We start from the raw sequence: 20,097 nt of genomic DNA, 5'->3' as shown, positions 1-20,097 counted from the left end.
TTTCCCTGTATTCGATTACAAAACCAAATATTGTGTTTAAAAACAAAACACACCTCAAAATATTGAACCACAGATAAATAATGAAAATACCAAAAAACACAATACAATGTCAATGATTAGAAGGCATTTATCACATCATGCCTACCAGCATAGGCTATTGCAACTGCATGGCAGCATTTAATGGGAAACTATCTTCTAAAATATCCATGAATCTAATCACACATACAAATATGTATGTCAGTTGTTGTTCATTATAGCCTATAAAACATGGCAATCAATAAATTCAGAAATAAATTAACTGCCAAAAAATAAAATTGCATACATCCTTACTATTACGGTTGTAATAAGAACAATGCAATCTTACCTGCGATAAAATGATGCGTGAAATAGCAAAGACCCAGATGTCTCCACAGATGTAATGTCTCCACAGCTGGGATGCACTGGCACAAACACAGGGCAGATACACCCTGTGCGCAATGGTTCCAGCAGGTCATCTCTAGGACGCACCGCAGGACAGGTCTTCACCATGGATCAGCATAATACCTAATACCTGAAGTCTTCTAAGAGGATTATGTGTATTGTCTCCGACACTCTTAGTCTCATTATATCTTGAACCATCTTCCTTTAAATTATTTTTGGTAATGCAAACAAAACTTTTTTATGGGTAGCATATTCTTGTGGCATCTGGATTATTGCTTAAATTTATGATTGATTTATTAGTGTATATACTTTCGACTGGAGATGCAGGTATAAACTATGATGAATAGAAAAATTAAGAAGGGGAAATGGAAGCCTCAAATATGACAAAGATATTCTAAAAAAGCAGATACATTTTCTATTATTTGAATTAGTTTGATATGATTTGATCCATACATTGCGATGCTTATAGAAACACAGATTTTAATGTAGCGCAGAAAGATCCTGTTGGTTTTATCTGGAAAGCTCGAGCTGCGACCGTTATCAACTGTCACTGCTAGGAACTAATGAAGCCAGGAAATGCTCTCGTCCGGGCTGAATTGTGCCGAGTACTAATCTATCGAGAGGATCCTTGATTTGATGGGTGTGGATATTTCCTTTATGTCTTGTTTATTATTTAAAATTACAATTATTTAAAAACGTATTGTTCCTGTTCCTGTAATATTGTATCTTTTCTGTACTATGCACCGTAAGGAGTGGATGTTTCAGCTTGCAGCCTGCTAAAATCGGTCAGCCAGTTAGCGAGCTAGCCTACTACTAGTACATTCACATTCATTGAATTGATCAAAACGGCTAGCCAGCTTATCGTTGTTGCTTGCTGGAGAGATCCCCCATGAGACCTCATATATAGTTATTATGTATTATCAACATATGTTGAAAACCTTACTCAATCTATTGTTTTTATTTTAGTTAACTGTCATAAGTGTATTTTACTTCTAGTTTGGTCACCTAAAGTGGGTGTCCAATAAGAGCATTCAGTTCGTGATTTGCATTTGTTGCTGTGTCGGGCTGTTTTACAGATTGAGTGTGGAGGCTCCCACAAGTCCATTCTGGTGTAAAGGACACATTATAGGAAGGAATCATGCCGACTGTGGTTCTAATGGACGCGTCGCTGTCCATGACACGACCTGTGTCTCAAGAGGGCAATGATGAGTTTCAGCGGAAGAACCTGGCTGTCCATGGACTCACCATGTTGTTTGAACACATGGCAACCAGCTATCGCCTGGAGTTCACGTCGCTAGTGGCCTTCTCCTCTCTCTGGGAGCTCCTGGTGCCTTTCACCAGGGATTACAACACTCTGCAGGTAGGCTACATCCTACAGAGCTCTGGGAATGTAGAGTTGTCTGGTAATTTGTTCATACAAGGCTCTCCTACCACTGGTAGTGCCTCCCATCAGTCTTGCATTTGAGTGTGTCTGTGAGCCTAAAGATCTGTTTAATGTTATAACTAACTGTGTCCCTCTCCTTCACAGGAAGCCCTGAACAACATGGAGGATTATGACAAAACCTGCCTTGAGGCAGCCCTTAATGGAGTCAGCAATATAGTACAGCAGGAGTGGGGCCATGCCTGTCCCTGCCAGGTACTCTGTCAAATAGATTCCTCACTGATTCCTCACCTTACTAAGACGGAATGCATTTTGTGGATTGTGGTCAGACTCATTATCAACATTATTAATGAGTCTTATCACATGTAGGTTGTGGATTATAAGTGTAGTATTATAAGAAGAAGATGCATCGGTGACTGCACACTTGCGGACAGGCGGTAATGATTGTTTATGTGCTTCCTCTCTTGGCCTGCAGGTGGTGCTGGTGACTGATGGGTCTCTGGGCATCGGGAAAGGCTCCCTGCGTCACTCTCTCCAAACACTGAAGCAACGCGCAGAAGACAAGAAGTTCCCACTGCCTTTCCCTTTCCCAGCCAAGCTGTTCATCATGTGCATTGCCAATGCAGAGGAGGTACTGAGTCATCCTCCTCATCTGACAAATCAAACCTCATTGTTTATTTATAAAGAAAGCAGAGGGCGGTAAGCGGATGTACTGTAGACCTAATGTGGCAAGGCAGCTGATGTTCTCCTTGTGTGTTTGCAGTTACAGTCCACTGATACTATGGACAACCTAGAGCAGCTGCTCAGTCTGAACGGAGGGGACGGCCAAATCTTCACTATGGAGGGCCCACTCTGCCTGAAGAGTGTGCAGGCCATGTTTGGGTATGTGTGTTTATGCATCAGTGTGTATACTGTCTGTGTGTGGCCGTGTAGTGGCTTCTCTCCAGCCGAAGGGAACAACGCTGATGTTCCAAGTTCCTGTATATGTGTGTGTTTCCAGGAGGCTGATTGACCAGGCGTACTCGCCCTTCCATGCTGTCCTCCGCTGTGGGAACCTGTCCTCAGACGTTCAGGTCTTCCCCCGGCCAGAGCCTGTTGTAATGGATGACGAAGTGGATCCCATGCCCAGGAGAGTCCAAACAGGTATTGATCTGGCCCTCCAGCATTAAGCATGATCCAGAATGGTTCTTACCACACTGAATTCTTTCTACTGGCTCAGTCTTCTTAACTGTGTGTTACAGATATGGCGATTGTGGGTTTCATCGAGATAGGGGACATCGCCAGTCCTCCTGTCATTTCCAGACACTTGGTCCTGCCTATTGCTGTGAACAAAGGTATGTGTTTTCTTCCGAATGTGCTTTTCATTCCGATTTTCACCAAATAAGCGTTGTTGAGACAAGTGCTCAATTTGTTCTTGATCACAGAGGTAGATGAGGTCGGCACAGGAACCACAGAGGAAACGGAAGAGGAGACGTCAACTAATCAGCAGGCAGGAAAGAACCCAAATTTCTGTGTCCTATTGCATGGCAGTCTGAAAGTGGAGGGCATGGTGGCACTGGTGCAGCTAGGGTAAGAGTACAATACTGCATACATAATGGGAACATGTACATATTTTAGCTCTCAAATTTGATGAAGCACATAGAATTCATTCATATCAACAACATAATGTCTATCTCTCCCTCTCCTTAGGCCAGAGTGGTTTGGCATGCTGTACTCCCAAGCAGACAGCAAGAAGAAGTCCAACCTCATGATGTCTCTGTTTGAGCCAGGTCCTGAGCCCCTGCCCTGGCTGGGCAAGGTCTCACAGCTGGGACCCATCTCAGGTACGCATACACACTCACACTCACTCTCTATAGGGCTTTAAATGTTAAATGGCACTGCCATTACTAGTCCTATAATAGACCCCTCTTTTAGCTGGTGATGCACGAAACCTGAGTTGAAAGGCCATTCATATATTCCTGAGTTCAAAGGCCTGTGTGTGTGTGTACACACATTATCCAAAAGTTAATCATTTACACCCACGTCTATGCAGTGTCCTTCCATGACCATTATCAACTGTGGCTTTTGATTTTGCATAACATGATGTCTCTTGTTTCAGATGCTGCTGAAAACCCTTATGGAGAGGATGACAGCAAAAGTCCTTTCCCACTGCAGCCCAAGATCAAGCGCAGCTATGGGCAGAATGTCACAGTGTGGATCAAAGCCAGTGGGCTGCAGGTACAGAACAGACAGCAGGCTATAGAGATGGGGGGGGGGGGGGGGGCTTACTGAAAGACTCACTGTGATTGGAATGGTGATGATAAAGGCTGACTCTAAGACCTGTGATGATTGATTTAAGAGGTGTTTTAATGGTTGTGTGTCCATCCCAGACTGATGTGCAGAAGATTCTGAGGAATGCAAGGAAACTGCCAGAGAAGACCCAGACCTTCTACAAGGTAATGATCAATAGTAAGACGATGAGGGTTTCAACAATGTAATAATCCTGTCTTTTTCCCTCTCATTTAACAATTCTGATGATAGGCTTTTGTTTTTTGTGTCTGTGTCAGGAGCTGAACCGCATGCGGAAGGCTGCCCTTGCCTTTGGTTTCTGGGAGCTGCTGAAGGGGGTGGCAGAGCTGTTAGAGAGAGAGTGCACCATGCTCCCAGACTCCGCCCACCCTGACGCTGCCTTCCAGCTTTCCCATGCTGCCCAGCAGCTCAAACTGGCCAGCACCGGGGACTCCCAGTACGCCGCATTCGACCACAACATCGCCCCGATGCACACAGACTTCTCAGGGGGAGGCAGTGACAGGATGTAGAGCCTGGAAGAACAAAGCACCCTATGTGGACTCTCATGCGATAGCTCGAAAACCTATTGTGGACCTGGATTACAAGTCTCATAAAGGAGTTATCTGGATTGTAGAACTAGAAAGCCATGTTTCCAATGCCACAGAAAGAGAGCCAACTGTTCCCAGCCCTGTCTGAAGACACATCAACTAAACTCAAAGCAAACAAAGCCTTTGAAGCCTTTTGTACATAGCATTTTATAACAATGTTCCTCATGAATAAATGGACGTTTCTTTTTTCATAACTGTGTTAATGAGGAAATTTAATTTGAATTATCATTTTTATTCAACAGTAATGAAATGCTCCAATTAATTAAAAGTGGGTGAATGACAATGAATGACAGAGGTAGATAACAAATTATCTCATTCCCTGAGGGCAAAGCAGAAGCAATTCATTTGCTAGCCAACTTTGATCAACACTCAACAATATAACATCATGTCATTGTAGTTTGAAAACTGGGTATTGAGGGTGATGAATTAGCAATGCCATGTCTGTTTCTGGTTTCAGTTGATTCTGCCTGTTTTATCTGGCTTCCTGTTCATCCAGCTTTGTTAAATAACATCCGGGTCTTGTCTTCTGGTTGCTGTGATAATGTACACTCACATGATGACGAAACACCAAACAGACATGATACATAGAACCTAGCACACATTACATATGATGTTATAATTAGGGCTGTCAGTTGATTAAATTTGTTTTAATCTTTTTTTATTAAATCTTGATCACATCTTGATTAATCTACTCATTAATCTGATGTGGAAATGTGACATTTTTCCTTGCACAATTACCTTGGTCAGCGATTTTCTTAACATTTCTAGACAAGAAACCAGAGTGGTGCCTAAACAATGAGTGGGAGAGTAGTAGAGCACTTTACAAGTTAACAATGAAATGACGGCCTCCACATCAATGATACAAATTACCATTCCCATAAATTAAGACAAAAAGGTGTGAATTGCTTAAAACCGAGCTGCCTTGGTACAACACTCTTGCGTACTTGGCTACATATCACTCACTCTAGCTTTAACTCATTGTCCTTGGTCTGATGTATAGAAGTCTGATTAATTTTTAAAAAAATGGTATTGTTGTCAACTAAAGCATTAGTTGATTAATCTTCATAGCCCTAATTATAATCAATATGGAATTCTATAGTCTGATATCATGATTACCGCTATTTTCTAATCTATAATGACAGTAGATGCTGATGAAACACAAACAGCTGAGGTATGAGGATGAACTGGACGGCATGTCTTTCTTGAGTGAAAGTTATTTTTTTCAGTTATTATCTGTGGCCATGATAAGTCTTCACATTCACCATGTGGGATGTCCATGCTAGAATTAACTCATTTTGGTAGGAGACAAAACTAAGGACCTCCATTATAGAAATCACTAAATGTTAGGGACAACCCAGAGGAAAGACAGGGTGAGGATGATGTCTGAGTCTCAGCGGAAATTAGGCAGCAGAGGTATAAGAGAACTTCTTTTGGTTGGAGGTCTCAGTTTGATTTCCTCTTAGTACGGAACCGTCGCTTCCTCTGCTTGTAGAGGTGGCGGAAGTTGATAAAAAGGCCTGCAAGAAATCATCATCATTAGAATGAGGGAGGAGGGGCGGCCAGTTTTAGAGCAGTGCTTGTGTGGAGACTCACCCAGGAACATGAGAACTAGATAGCCCTGCAGGACATAGGAGAAGCTGAGAGATGTGCCTAGGGCTTTAGGCAGGGGGATGCTGAAGAGTTTGGTCTTATCAAAGATGGGAATGGACTGGATCACAGCAACAGCTGTAGGGGACGGAGGGAGGGAGAGGGATTAATTTTATCTACTCTTTTAAAACAATACAGCGATTTTAAAAGCTAGGCTAAACTCACCTTCTGCTAGCACACCCAACGGGTACAGAGGTATCCAGACGGTGTACCTCAGCCAAGTAAGCAGTTTCCACTCAGTGTCAATACAGCCCAGCATGTAGAATGGGTACCTGGCAGGAATAATTGCATCTCTAATTCAGACAAACCATTTTGGATTGTTTTCCTTATATCAGTGCTATTTTATGTGGAGGATACTGTTATAGAGCTAAGAGGGCCTCTTGTAGATGATCAGATATTCTGGTACCAAATACATGTATTGCATGGAGATCAGGGGAGACAGGTGGAGGCAGAAATAGGAGGACGGGCTCATTGTAATGCATGGAATGGAATGAGGAATGGTATCAAACACCATTCCTCATTCCATTCCATGCATTATTAATGAGCCCCTTCTCCAATTTCTACCTCCACCAGCCTCCACTGATACAGAATCACCTCATGAGATATGAGTTTGCAGAGAATGTGTACCCACCGAAAGATCTCAATAGCACTCCACGTGTAGAAGACAAAGAACACCACTGGCTTATTATGCATCTCCTCCAAGCTACCAAAGATGATGAAGAGGATGAAGTTCCTCCCAACCACCTGCAGAACACATGAGTCACAAACACAGGAAATACTTTGATTTCACAGTGCAGGCACAGGGTTGGGGGGTTTCAATTTGCTCTTCTTAATTCCATCCCATGCTCAGTACAGTACCTGGATGAAAGCTGGCACAACACCAGTCTTTACTACACCGAAAGCAGCATTGAGCACTTCCACTGCAGCCAGTATCTGGCAGAGGAACATCACAGTCGAAATGGTGTGAAATGTGTCGTAGAGAGAATCTAAAAAGAGATACGTGGTGCATTAGAACTGTTTTTCGTTTTTTTGTATTTTCATATTCATAAATAGTACTAGCAGTGTTCTCTGGCACTAGCAGTGTTCTGTAATTATGGTGTATACACATATTCTTCTAATCTAAACTGATTTCTCAGAAAGAAGCCCTTACCTTGCCCCAGAATAAAGAGGCGCACAGTCATATTGGCAAAGATCCAGGAGAACCCAAGGAACTGGACCAGGTTGTACATAAAGAGCAATACCTGCTTCAGACTCATAAACGCTGAGAGAGGACATAAAGGATAAGAAAATATCTTCAACGCAAGTCTAGCGTAATTTCCCCCCCAAAATATCAGTAGATGTTATAAACAGTAACACATTTTCTGTCTAACTCTGAGTATTTCTAGCAGGCAATATAGGTACTCACAAGCATCTGGAGGCCTTGACTCCATGCTCAACCTATTCTTTTTCTCCTCCTGAAAAAACACAAAAAAACAATGCATGGATAGATACAGCTATGGTTCCCTTCGGCATATGCATTCCATCTCTTAATAAAACTCATATACAACTTTCATAACACACATTTTTATAAAAGAATAAGGAATTTAGTAGACACTTAATGATACAATATTAATTAATTAATCGTTGTGGTTAGCTCAGAGCAAGACATTACCTTTTCACGAATTTCCATCTCTGCATCAGACTCATCTAGCCAGCGGTCAAAGTCAGGGGCCAGGAAGATGGGCTTGCGCTCCTGCAGGGTCAACCGGTCCCACCAGCGTTGCTGCTGCTTCCTCACTGTGATATTCACCTGACGCTGGGTGGATTTGTGGCTGACCTGCAGTGCACACACATCCATTTGCACAACAACACACAGTCACTGAAAAACTTACATACATGATATGGACATGACAGTAAGAGACATACTGGGACACACTCATGTTGATGCCATTGACTCTGTAGACCGTAGATATTTACATATTATTATGCAATCTCGGATATGAAAAGGACATTCAAGTAAATATTCAAGGATCTGTAATAATTAATCTGGGGTATGGGACAATGGAATCATTATACATTCCTGCTGGCATATATACCTCCGGCTTTACTGGCATAAGAAACGTCAGGCTGAACTCATAATAATTTTCTCCTTTTGCACCGTGGCCCTGGGCTAAAAAAAAACAAGGAAAATGCAAATGTACAAAATTATATGGTTGTTATTATAATTCCTAAAGGTTCCTGACACAAAGCCAAATACAAAGGACAATGTTGCTTCTTGATGATAGGAGAGAGATAACTTACCCCTAAATTGGAGGACATTTTCATGCACGCTGATATCAATATTCTGATGGAGGAAAGAGAGAAGACAGTCACTTTTGAGTTTCTCCCCATCAGACTCTCTCCCAAAGATAAATGTGCATTAATTGTGCAAATTGTAATGAGCAACAAGAGTAATTGCTCTCTTAATCTCATTGACAGATGTCGAAATATGAAGAGGAAGTGCATATCTAACACAACCTCTCCACCACCCACGCATTTTCATGCAGAAATGTAAACCATGGTGGTGTGTTCATCTGCCACATCTGCGGACAACTCACAGCTACATCACCAATGGATCTGAGTTCTGGAACTCTAACAAGGTTCTAGTCAGAAACATTGGTGACATGTTAATTATTTTATTTTTTTCCAGTATTCAGTTATTCTCGTATATGGTGGGTGGACTGAGGTGTGTAGTCTTAAGCAATCCTGTAAATATGTCATCCATTTTGAAATATATTGGCTGAATGTACATTGTTGTTTTCACAAAGGTTGATTCAGCCTGACGGTACCCTATGACAGGTTGGCTTTTCTTTTGCATATTCCGAGCAGATGTTTCATCTGTTCACCAGCAGACTAATACCCCTATTGATCAAAGAATGTGATCAAGCCTGCATGATGCAAACATCCAGTTACTGGTAACTGTGGCTGTTTTGCCATTAATAAGGGGGTGACTCCACATGACATTTCGTTAAATACATGCTACGGTAACCTTGTTTGTATCAATAACTTTGTAAACTATACTCTCTCCTTGCAGATAATCTAGTGGTAAATAATAGATGCTTCATCACTATAAGTGGTCCAGATGGCATCTGGGTGGGATCAAATCCTTAATATCCAGTTCAGCCATCATGCTTAAGGGGGCTCCGTAAATATAATGCGTGCATGAGACTTGACGGCCCAGTGGGCCCACACATTCAAACAAATAAACAACACAAACTAAAATATTCAGGACAATTTTCTGTAAGTGGAATAGGCTGACATTGTAAAGAGTCTACAGTACAGTTCTTAATCAGTGCGTAAGGTTCGCAGTCGGCTCTACATGACAGGTGTCCGCTCCTCACCTGCGCGTCAATCAACTCCACCCGCAGGTACAATTCCTCGTGCCGCTGTGCCCAATATACGTGAGGGGTGAGAGTCTGCATCGCAACTGTTTCGTGCAACTTGAAACCATTCAATAACAATCCAGAATGAATGTAATAACATGCCAAGCTCGCGAAAGCCGACTGCCCAGAATATTCGTTAGATATGTGTGCGGGCACGCTCTCATACGTCGACCTACGTGCGCGTACACGAGGCGGACACATTGGCGCATTCATGTTGAGCGCATGAGGCTTAATGTTTCATTTTCAAAGATACTGATAATGTCATGAATCGAAACTCATTGAAATCATTCTAATGAGCATATAGAGGGGGATACAAAGGCGTTGAAATGCTCAGGCTAAATAAAAAGGGTGAAAGACAGGCTGCAGTATAGCCTCCGTGCCGGCAGAGGAGCAGTTGAAAGTGTATGCTACCATTCTGTCAATGTTGTTTACGGAAGCGATACGTGTTATTAGATATAAGTGTGGCGAAGTTCGCTCAATATTTGAAATTCTTACATATATTGAATGAGATATTGCTCGGTTTTTTATAAAGTGCTAAAGTCGTTTTAAATACACTGGTGGTCAGCTACCATGCAGACGGATTCACATGTTACTCCCAAATTTGATTTGCTGCATTCCTGTGGAAAATTCCGTGTGCTGGTTGGTGTCACGGGTAGCGTGGCAGCGCTGAAACTGCCTCTTCTGGTCTCCCAGCTTCTTGAGTTGCCTGGGGTGAGCATGTGGCTTTAGAGAAGATATACATTCTATGTAGCTAACCCTTGAAAAATGATTTGCCGTTACTGATGATTTGCACCCTCTACTGTACATGCATAAAACCTGTCGGTAGATGGCAATGTTCACACGGTTCCTGCAGAGACATAAGAAATAATACTGCATACCGGTAATCTTCAGTTGTAGTTGCATTTGTTCAGCTTGACACATATATCAAGGGCTGTTCTACAAATTGGCACTGTATGAAATCAATTTTTACATGAACATGTGTATGTTCTTTGCTTTTTGTTTTATTTTACATGGATTGTATTTTTTGTTTCATTTGGTATTCACTTTCCTTTCCCTAGGTGGATGTGCGAGTGGTCACCACAGAGCATGCCCAACACTTTTACAACCCCGCAGAGGTTGCAGTGAAGGTTTACAGTGACAAAGATGAGTGGGAGGTAACTACACAGGGCTTGCCAGACTTCATAGTTTAGTGTTGGGCAAATATTGTGTCCAATGTTGAAAATAATATGCAAGCCTCCATTTAGTACTTTGCCTCTATATCTGATGATGTTTCCCTGTCCTAGCTGTGGACACAGCGCTCTGACCCTGTGCTACACATTGAGCTGAGGCGCTGGGCTGACCTGTTTGTCATAGCCCCACTGGATGCCAACACTCTGGGCAAGATCGCCAGTGGCATCTGTGACAATCTACTGGTGAGAGCCTGAATTAGTAGTAGAGGTAAAGGTCCTGGACCTTGATTTTTCATCATGACACTTGTCTTTGATGATTTCTTAGAAAGGTAGACATGTTATGTTGACACTGTTCATCTTGTTTGTCGTTGGCAGACATGTGTGGTACGTGCCTGGGACACGAGCCGTCCTCTACTCTTTGGTCCTGCCATGAACACAGCCATGTGGCATCACCCCATCACTCACCGGCAAGTGACCAGCCTCAAAGACTATGGCTATGTGGAAATCCCCTGCATTGCCAAGAAGCTGGTGTGTGGAGATGAAGGTCTGTGTCAAAAGGGTCATCATTATATTTAATAACAGGAATTTTTAGTTCAAAGGAGTACTTAACTCAAAAAAATAATTCAGTCCACTATAAAATGGATTAAAAATACAAATATTTTGTGCATTAAAGCCTCATAGTTATCCTAATTCAAACTTCATCAAATCACTATTCCAGGAAGTAAATGGAAACTGGTCATTAAGATATTTATGAGACTTTAATGCACAAAATAATCACATTTTGGGAGAATATTCATAATTTACTGCTTTAATTCATGAGCTTGGTGATGTTGATTGTTAAAATGGTTCTTACAAAATGTATCAAAGTTTAAAGATTAATTGTGTCACAATTATTTCACACTTATTGCATGTAGGCCAGAGGGTAGAAATACATAGTTTTTCATCAGTAAGAGCTAGAAGGAACTAAAATGTCAACATGCTTTGTACTACGAGTTCAAATAACTGTTAGATTTGCCTATAGCATAATTTCCTCGACTTTACTTCTTACTGGAATGTAACGCCCTGGGAGCCATCTATCTCTCCTAAGAGGTGTGTGTAATTTGCATCCCTTTGTTTACCAGGAAAAGGGGCCATGGCTGAGGTGTCAACAATTGTCGATGCTGTCAAACAATACCTCCAGAAACCTGCTGAGTCAATGTCACCCCATGATGTTTAAACGACCAAATGAATGTCCAGTAATTTGCACAGAGGAAGATACAATATAACAAATGATTATATGATGAACATTATTTCAATTGTCTTTGCTGCACTGATTTCTCATGTAATTATTTAGATGTATGATAGTTTTACTGTTGTGGTAGAGTGGAAGTGGACAAATGAGGAGAGTTATTCAAAGGATTATACAGTTTTATTAATGCAGATAATAATACTTGCACAAACAAACTGGGGTCTCTGCAGAGGAATTCCAAGAAGTTATTATCACGTCTGTCCCTTATGTACACACGAGAATATACTGCATCATTTCTTTTGCCAGAAACATGTGTACAACACTTTGGCAAAAATGTCATTGTTTCGACATCATTGTGACTTTTTTTCACTCCTGTCCCAATAACAACATCTGGATCCTATCAGCCATCATTTATCAAGCAGGAATTAACATCGGCGATTTCTTAGAAAGGCTATCACTGTCACATCATTCTGGGAATTTCCACCAAACTGTAAATAGCTGTTGGCAGGTTACAACATTAACATTTGTGCCTGAGGTACAATTCTATCCTTGGCAATATGGATTTGCACAAGAGCTGCAATACAAAGAACAGTGTTGTGTTTTCCCATAAGGTCTTATGTAATGTCATCTTTTTAAAGGTTTAAACCCATTGAAGTTGTTTTTGGGGTGGTAATGCAAAATACCACAAACTCTAAGGGAAGCATGTGTCTTTGAGTCTGGAGAAGCCATCATGGTTCCCAAAGGGGTAATTAAGGCAGATAAAGCAGCGGAACATGTTTCTTACACAAGGGATTTTTTGACTGACTGGCTCAAGTGCGGCAATAGATACCATTGTAATAAAGCTGTCAGCCAAGGGAGCTGTTGACAGCCATGGTGTAGAACATCTCTGTGCCTCAGAGACCATTGTTGTCTGGTGTGTAGTGTATCCTTCCACCCCAGGTTATGCTTTTTGTGGATGTGTCTTGAACAATAAGAGAGTATTCCTCTTTAAAAAGGTCAATGTAGTGAAGATCACATCATTAGTTACCAGCTCTCTGACATGTTTGTGAAAAAGCTGGTGAGTTAAGTGCACTCTCAAAGCTTGTCAGGTCAACAGTCTCTAGTGAGCTTTTCCACATGGTTCTAAGTTTGAAGCTAATGCCTGACTGGTGTAACGTGTGTTTGATTCACCTCTTCTAACCCATTAACTGAGGAAGTTAATGGCATGTTTGCAGAGAGGAGAGTAGTTTGGAATGTCTCTGATACTTGTTGGCAGTCACCTGAACTTGTGATTTGCATGTTTTCAGCCAAGCCTATTGATTCACTCCAGGGGAGATTGGTGGAGGTAGAAATCAGAGAACGGGCTCATTGTAATGCATGGAATGGAATGAGGAATGGTGTTTGTTATCATTCCTCATTCCAACCCATGCATTACAATGAGCCAGTCCTCTGATTTCTACCTCCACCAGCCTCGCCTGACTCACTCACTCCAGGGAAAGTGCAGATGAACACAAGTCACTATTGGGCAAATTCCTAGTGCACATTACCTGATATTGAACCTTTAAATAAAGACATACTACAATATATAAAGATATACCACTTTTACTTATCAAGCACTCAAATGTACTGGACAGTTAATATAATTCTATGCGAAGTGAAGGTTGGGGAAAAGTGGTCATCGGTCAATTTAAGACTTTGGTGCCCCCGCAGCCAAGTAAATAACAGCCCAGACTAATCATACTATTGCTCTGTTTGCCATATTTTGCTTCAACAATGTAGTTAACTTTTGAGAATAGAACAGAGCCTCTTTGTCTGTGAGGGTGAAGTCATATGCAGGTGTCCAGCATTAATTAGAGAAGAGTTTTACTCCTTAATGTTATCTCGTGGGACCCGGAGAGTGTGTTGTCCACAGAGCCTGGCATAGGCCAAGATAAGATGGGGTGAAGACGTAGCTCATTATTTGGTCAAGGTCTCACGTCTGCACCCTGCAAGAAATTGATGTAAACAACTCATTGTTGATATGAAACCCAAACCCTTTTACAGCGGTCTTATATGTTAGGCTGATTTTGATTCCTCCCATAAGAAAAGACCCATCAGTGCAAAGCTAAATCTGATATAGAACCAGGTATAACTGTGAATTCACAGGAGAATTATACTTTGAGAAATGGCTGATCCTTTCTCCCAGGCATCTGTCTTGTCTGCTGCTTTTGTGCCTGTTTTGTCTGCACCTGTCTTGTGTGGACATCTTTTCCTCTTTTGCACACAACATTAGCATTGTAGAATCGTCCGCGTGCTTTAGCATGTGATATTTTTGATTAAAGGCAAAGTGAGGACGAGGAGTACAGATCTTGAAAATACTTAGAATCAGCTTATTAAAATGCTACTGAAAGGATTTGCATGTATAATTTGATGTTTGACCATATATTTGACTAAACGAGTATAGTTCCTAGTTCCAAATAAAATCATTGGTTCCTCTTTAGGTGAAGAGAAGTAGGATTAATGATTTGGCTTGCAAAGAGACTGGGGTATTATTACTGTTGAGATTATAGTGCGTGCTGCCTTGTGTTTGGTTCCCCTGAAGCAGAGCTTCCTGCCCTGGTTGTAACTTGTCCAGCTGCCATTGGCTGCTCAAGCTTCTGTTCTGAGGATAGAGCAACATTACATCAGCAAGATTGTGGTGGGGAGTGACATCATGGCCCTGATAGGGCTGTGGAGGAGTCTGCAGCCTGCAGGTGCATCAACAGGTAGAACGTTTGTCATGAAAAGGTCACATAGCCAGAGGGGAAGTGGGAGTATTTATTTATTTATTTTGCCAACTTAAAATGAACTACTGTACTTTGTCAACCAACTTTTACCCAAAAACACAAAAAAAAAAACTAAAAACATCTACCATTTGACAAACAATGCAAATAGATCTGTTAAACCTGGGGATGCAATCAAAAGAAGCATTTATTTTGTCTCACATAATGAAATACTTTTTGTACCTTATACAATATGGTAAAACATGTGAGGACATAATACAACTTCATAGCAATATATCACCTCTCAGTGTGTGATCACAATTCATAAGTAAATAATTCATAAAATAATTCTTGTGAAATTGAGAAACCAGTATGGTGCACACAAAGAACATGGCTTGTATAATGTTTAACTATAGCATATACATGGATTAATAAGGAGATATTATGGATATACAAGTATAGTGACACCATGGCATAAGGAAAAACATCCCCAGAGTAGACTAATGAAGTAGTAGACATTGACACCTCTGTAAATCATTAGGGGGTTTGTGTGTGTGTGTGTGTGTGTGTGTGTGTGTGTGTGTGTGTGTGTGTGTGTGTGTGTGTGTGTGTGTGTGTGTGTGTGTGTGTGTGTGTGTGTGTGTGTGTGTGTGTGTGTGTGTGTGTGTGTGTGTGTGTGTGTGTGTGTGTATGGCGAGGCGATGGCATGGCTGATGTAACTCTGGAGCAGTGTTAGTTCATGTCAGGCAGCTCCTGGCACCTGGGAGCATTTTGCTTTGGTTCAGAAACTACAGTATCCTGAGAGATCACCTGCTCAGCTCCTATGTCAACACAGCGTATCTAATTACCTCTCACTCTATTAAAGGTAGTAAACAGAAAAAATACAGCTGGGGAGTCAATCAAATTTCAATCAAATTTATTTGTATAGCACTTTTTACATAGACAAATGTCACAAAGTGCTTCACAGCAAAAACAATACTAGACAATATAAACAATAAATAGAATACAACCAATATGATCTAACACCAAACCATAGAAAAAAAAAGGTAAGCCAAGGAAAAAACTCCCCATAGGGCACAGTGGCAAGGAAAACCTCCCTGGGAGGAAGAAACCTTGAGAGGAACCAGACTCCAGAGGGGACCCATCCTACTCGGGCTGATCAGGTGCTGAACCGTAAACTAATGTGGAATGTGGTGTGGTGCAAGAGTTCAGGGGTCCATAGTGAAGGGCAGCTTTCTGGTGGGACCCGGGTGGGATGGCACCACATCCTCACGCACGCACGCACACACACACGCACGCACATGCACACACACAAATCAATTGAACACACCTTCCTTCTTGGCAATAAAAAAACAAACGGTGATAACTTATCTGGGAACAACACACCACCAGGTCATCTATCAAATAAAAAGCCTTTGAAGTGACAGAAGCTAGTCTATATACTACTGAGGGGCCAACACCAAACACCCAGGCCAAACCAGCCTCGACCCGTCCACCGGCACAGGGCACCCCCCACCCACAGACAATGACTGCAGCCAGACCCGGATAACACCTGGGGCAACCACCACCGCCCCCAATCTGTGTAGCCCATGCCACACACCTGCATGGAGACGGATGCAGCCCTTAAAAGTGTGTCCCTTAGAGTGTGTCTAAAAACAATTATTTTAAGGCATCTCTCTTTCTTGGTGGCTCCAACAGGCATCATCTCCTTTTGCATTACATTCTAATATTTCCTGTTGAATAACTCTGTAAAGGGATTAGGTATAATTGGATTGACAGCTCTGTGGCACTCCCCATTTCAAGAGAGTTTTGCAGCCTCCTAATTATAATGAATTTATTGTTTCCTTGACCATATATATATTTTTTTTTATCACAAATGAGAACCTCCCCTCAGGCAATAAATGACTGCTTTGGAAAATCCCACTCTCCTCATTATTAACCAGCTTCAAACACTACCTCTTATCTGCAATTCAAGGTTGTAACCTCACATGACTCAAAGACCAGACTACTCCCAGAAATGATTTTATAAAAATAGATTTATATTCTGTTTACTTTAGAGAATGTTAGCACATTCTCAGAGAAACCCCCCTATAGAGTATTCTATAGAGTAGGATCAGCATGTAAGGCAATATATCTGTTATGGTCAGAGCTAAAGAACCCAAGCGCAGGACACAGAGTCAGTACACGTATATAAAGGAACCAGGTTTTAATGAAGGAACGGGGGGAACAGGAGGAACAGGAAGGCAGGGTAAAATGATAAGCATGGCTGGGTGGCAGGGTAGGCAGGGCAGGCAGGCAAGGAAGACAGGCAGACAGGCAGGCAGACAGGCAGAAACCGGACAGTGGTAGTAAAGCACAGAAAGAGCACGGTTAGACAAAGGCTAGACACAGGAAACTTCTGAGAGACAATTGCTACTAAGCAGCTGAGAGCGAGACTGACATGTAAGAACAACAAACAATCTGGCGATGAGTGGATGGGAAGCCGGGGTTTAAATACAGCAAGTTGATGAGATGATGAACCACGGGTGTGTGGACCGAGCAGGTAGAGATGATGACGAAACTGGATAGCTGGAGCCTGGGCCACGCCCACACACAAACACACACAGACAGACAGACAGACAGACAGAGACAGACAGGGGAGAGAGAGACTGGCACAGGCTAGATGGAAGTGGAGGGCGTGGCAATATCACTGCAATATCACTGATCAGGAAACCATCTAAAAACACTGTATGTCTTTGTACCTGTAGATTTTAGTGTCTCTCACTTTGGAGAAAACATTGACACAAATAACTTCATGCTGTAATGTTGATACTTGTTGAAATGTGTATGGTGATGATGATATGATTCGGGCAGTAGAAGGCTTAACAAGAGACTTGTAATGGAGATATACTGTAAATAAAGGACATCTATGGATAAACAAGGATAAACAACAAGTATAATCAAGTTCTAGAATTAAAAAAGTGTGAATTTTAATGGGTGAGATACTGTACTGTATATCCCACATGTATCACATACATGTATGCTTCACTAAACTGGAATGAGGAGAAATATGACTTTGGACAAAATCGGCACATCACAACAACAATCAATATTTAAAATTACCCTGGCATCAAATGTTACCAGCAAATAGATATCGATCATAGTGTTTTAATCAGGAATGAGGAAAGAGGAGGTAATCATCATCTATAAGCCTTCATTGCTCTAAATCACTGTATTATTACCCTTCTTGAGGCTTTATACAACCATGCTCAAAGCATTTGCTTGTAATGACATCAATAAATAATTCAGTAATGTTGGGCTCTGACTTAAATACTTAGCCTTTTGGAAGAAAATGTTGTTGTCTCAGTAAATTGTGAAGACTATGACAATATAGGTGCATATGGGTTATATGTTACTGATGATGAAGATCTATCAATATCTCCTGATGGATTGACAATGATATTCAACGGCACTTTTGGCCCGTGAGTCTTTCGGTACAATACATCATGCTATACATATTTCTGTTCTTCCTTTCTGAGGTATTGTGGGGTTATACTGTAGGTTTAATATTGTGGCACACAGTGAATCCCTTGATGCATTGTGTTGGTTAGCCTTAGGATGGGATGCCATGGTAACTGGAAATGGATAAGACACAACGGCACACTTTTGGGAGCCAGCTTTCCAGTGTCATTCCTCAGTGTGTAGCCCCCCTTTACCCAGGGGGCCATAGGGATTGATGGAAAACTGCAACAATCCCTCTGGATAGACAATTAGCCAGCGCTAAGATGCACATTGACTAGCATGATGCAACAATGACAAGAAATTAACTCATTTGAGAGGGGTGTATCAAGCGACTACCAAGAGTGTAACCAGCTAAGCTTCTATTTCGTTGGTTTTAACACATAGCTCAATCTTATCAGAAAACACTATCAGCGTTCCGGATCACACTTTGTCCTTTTACAACTAGACAGCTGGTCACCTCCACATATTAAAGTTTGGACACCAGACATCTGAAACATTATATACAGTAAGAACAGTCCAGTATGATTTAACAGCCCCCAGCCTGACTCTGATCACCCCCATCAAGCCAGCCGGAGGAGGAGTTGTATTGCACCAGGCAGAAAAGATAGAGTTTGGTCCTCCTACCAAACCAGGAGTTTGGTCCTCATCCTCCTATTGGCCACCTCCTCCACAGTGTCACCGAGGACAGAACCAGCTTTCCTAATAAGCTTGTTCAGCTTCTTGGTTAGTTAACCCTAGTCCTCCTAAAGTCCACCACCATCTCTTTTGTCTTGCTGATATTGAGTAGCAGGTGGTTCTGCTCACACCACTCAACAAAACTGACAACCAGTCCTCTGTACTTGGTCTCCTGGCCTCCACTGACACATCCCACAATAGCAGAATCGTCCGAGAACTTCTGCAGATGGCAAGTATCTGTATTGTGAAGTCCGAGGTATAGAGGGTGAAGAGGAAGGGAGCCAGAACTGTCCCCTGGGGGGCGCCAGTGCTACTCACCACCCAGTCCAACGGTCATCCCTGCAGCCGTACAAACTGTGGCCTGTTGGTCAGGTAGTTTGTAATCCAGGAAACAATGGGGGAGTCCACCTGCATCCTCAGCAGCTTATCCGCAAGTAGTAAGGGCTGTATGGTGTTAAATGCACTGGAGAAGTCAAAGAACATGATCTTCACAGTGCTGCCAGCCTTATCTAAATGGGAGTGAGCTCTGTGTAGCAGGTAGATAATGGCATCATCCACACCAATGTCTGCCTGATAGGCAAACTGCAGGGGGTCCAAGGATGTCTTCACCAAGGGCCTCATGTGTGCTAGCACCAGTCTTTCCATGGTCTTCATGATATGGGATGTCAAGGCTGAAGTAATTTTTGAAGGAAGTAACTTATTTAAAAAAAAAAAAAAAAAATTCACTTCAGTTACATCTCAGCTCCAGAGTGCAAATGGGTGTGTATGTAATGTTTAGTATGTAATGTGATTGATTGTGTCTGTTTCTGTATTTGTTTGTAAAGAGTTCTAAGATGCCTATTATTTTTTTCTATTGAATGATGTGACCAAATTTTGGAGCAACCAAATTATGTGCTGATGCCACCAACTGAATTTACTATTACAAAACCATTTATTTTAATTATTTCTAGTAATAGTTACTGTGTGTAACAGTGCTTTTACTTCAGTACAGATGTCCAGTACTCTACCCACTTCTGTTGGATACCTGAACAGGCTGATACAGTTTATTAACAATGTTACTGATAGTGATATGCATCCTG

General features: G+C 41.9%; 3 protein-coding genes across 3 annotated transcripts; 2 read left to right on the top strand and 1 right to left on the bottom strand.

The window, feature by feature from the left end:
- The first annotated feature begins 1,022 nt into the window (after positions 1 to 1,022).
- On the top strand, positions 1,023 to 5,360 carry ints14 (integrator complex subunit 14). The gene is made up of 12 exons (XM_083667028.1): positions 1,023 to 1,060; positions 1,497 to 1,780; positions 1,949 to 2,056; positions 2,277 to 2,432; positions 2,565 to 2,683; positions 2,802 to 2,944; positions 3,043 to 3,135; positions 3,226 to 3,370; positions 3,491 to 3,624; positions 3,900 to 4,018; positions 4,171 to 4,236; positions 4,348 to 5,360. Exons 2-12 carry the CDS (start codon positions 1,559 to 1,561, stop codon positions 4,597 to 4,599), a joined length of 1,557 nt encoding a protein of 518 aa, XP_083523154.1. The 5' UTR covers positions 1,023 to 1,060; positions 1,497 to 1,558; the 3' UTR covers positions 4,600 to 5,360.
- Positions 5,145 to 9,844, bottom strand: hacd3 (3-hydroxyacyl-CoA dehydratase 3). The gene is made up of 11 exons (XM_083667029.1): positions 9,684 to 9,844; positions 8,605 to 8,647; positions 8,400 to 8,473; positions 7,976 to 8,140; positions 7,730 to 7,778; positions 7,475 to 7,585; positions 7,183 to 7,310; positions 6,956 to 7,068; positions 6,490 to 6,596; positions 6,271 to 6,402; positions 5,145 to 6,194 (listed from the first exon to the last, which is right to left on the bottom strand). The coding sequence occupies exons 1-11, from the start codon at positions 9,762 to 9,764 to the stop codon at positions 6,121 to 6,123; spliced, it is 1,077 nt and encodes a 358-aa protein (XP_083523155.1). The 5' UTR covers positions 9,765 to 9,844; the 3' UTR covers positions 5,145 to 6,120.
- Positions 9,845 to 10,174: 330 nt separating this feature from the next.
- ppcdc (phosphopantothenoylcysteine decarboxylase) lies at positions 10,175 to 14,870 on the top strand. The gene is made up of 5 exons (XM_083665869.1): positions 10,175 to 10,436; positions 10,784 to 10,879; positions 11,009 to 11,137; positions 11,270 to 11,438; positions 12,016 to 14,870. Exons 1-5 carry the CDS (start codon positions 10,296 to 10,298, stop codon positions 12,108 to 12,110), a joined length of 630 nt encoding a protein of 209 aa, XP_083521995.1. The 5' UTR covers positions 10,175 to 10,295; the 3' UTR covers positions 12,111 to 14,870.
- Positions 14,871 to 20,097: the final 5,227 nt, after the last annotated feature.

The sequence above is a fragment of the Argentina silus genome (assembly GCF_951799395.1).
Source record: "Argentina silus genome assembly, chromosome: 3".
Lineage (NCBI taxonomy): Eukaryota > Metazoa > Chordata > Actinopteri > Argentiniformes > Argentinidae > Argentina > Argentina silus.
This window is presented reverse-complemented; position numbering and strand designations above follow the sequence as displayed.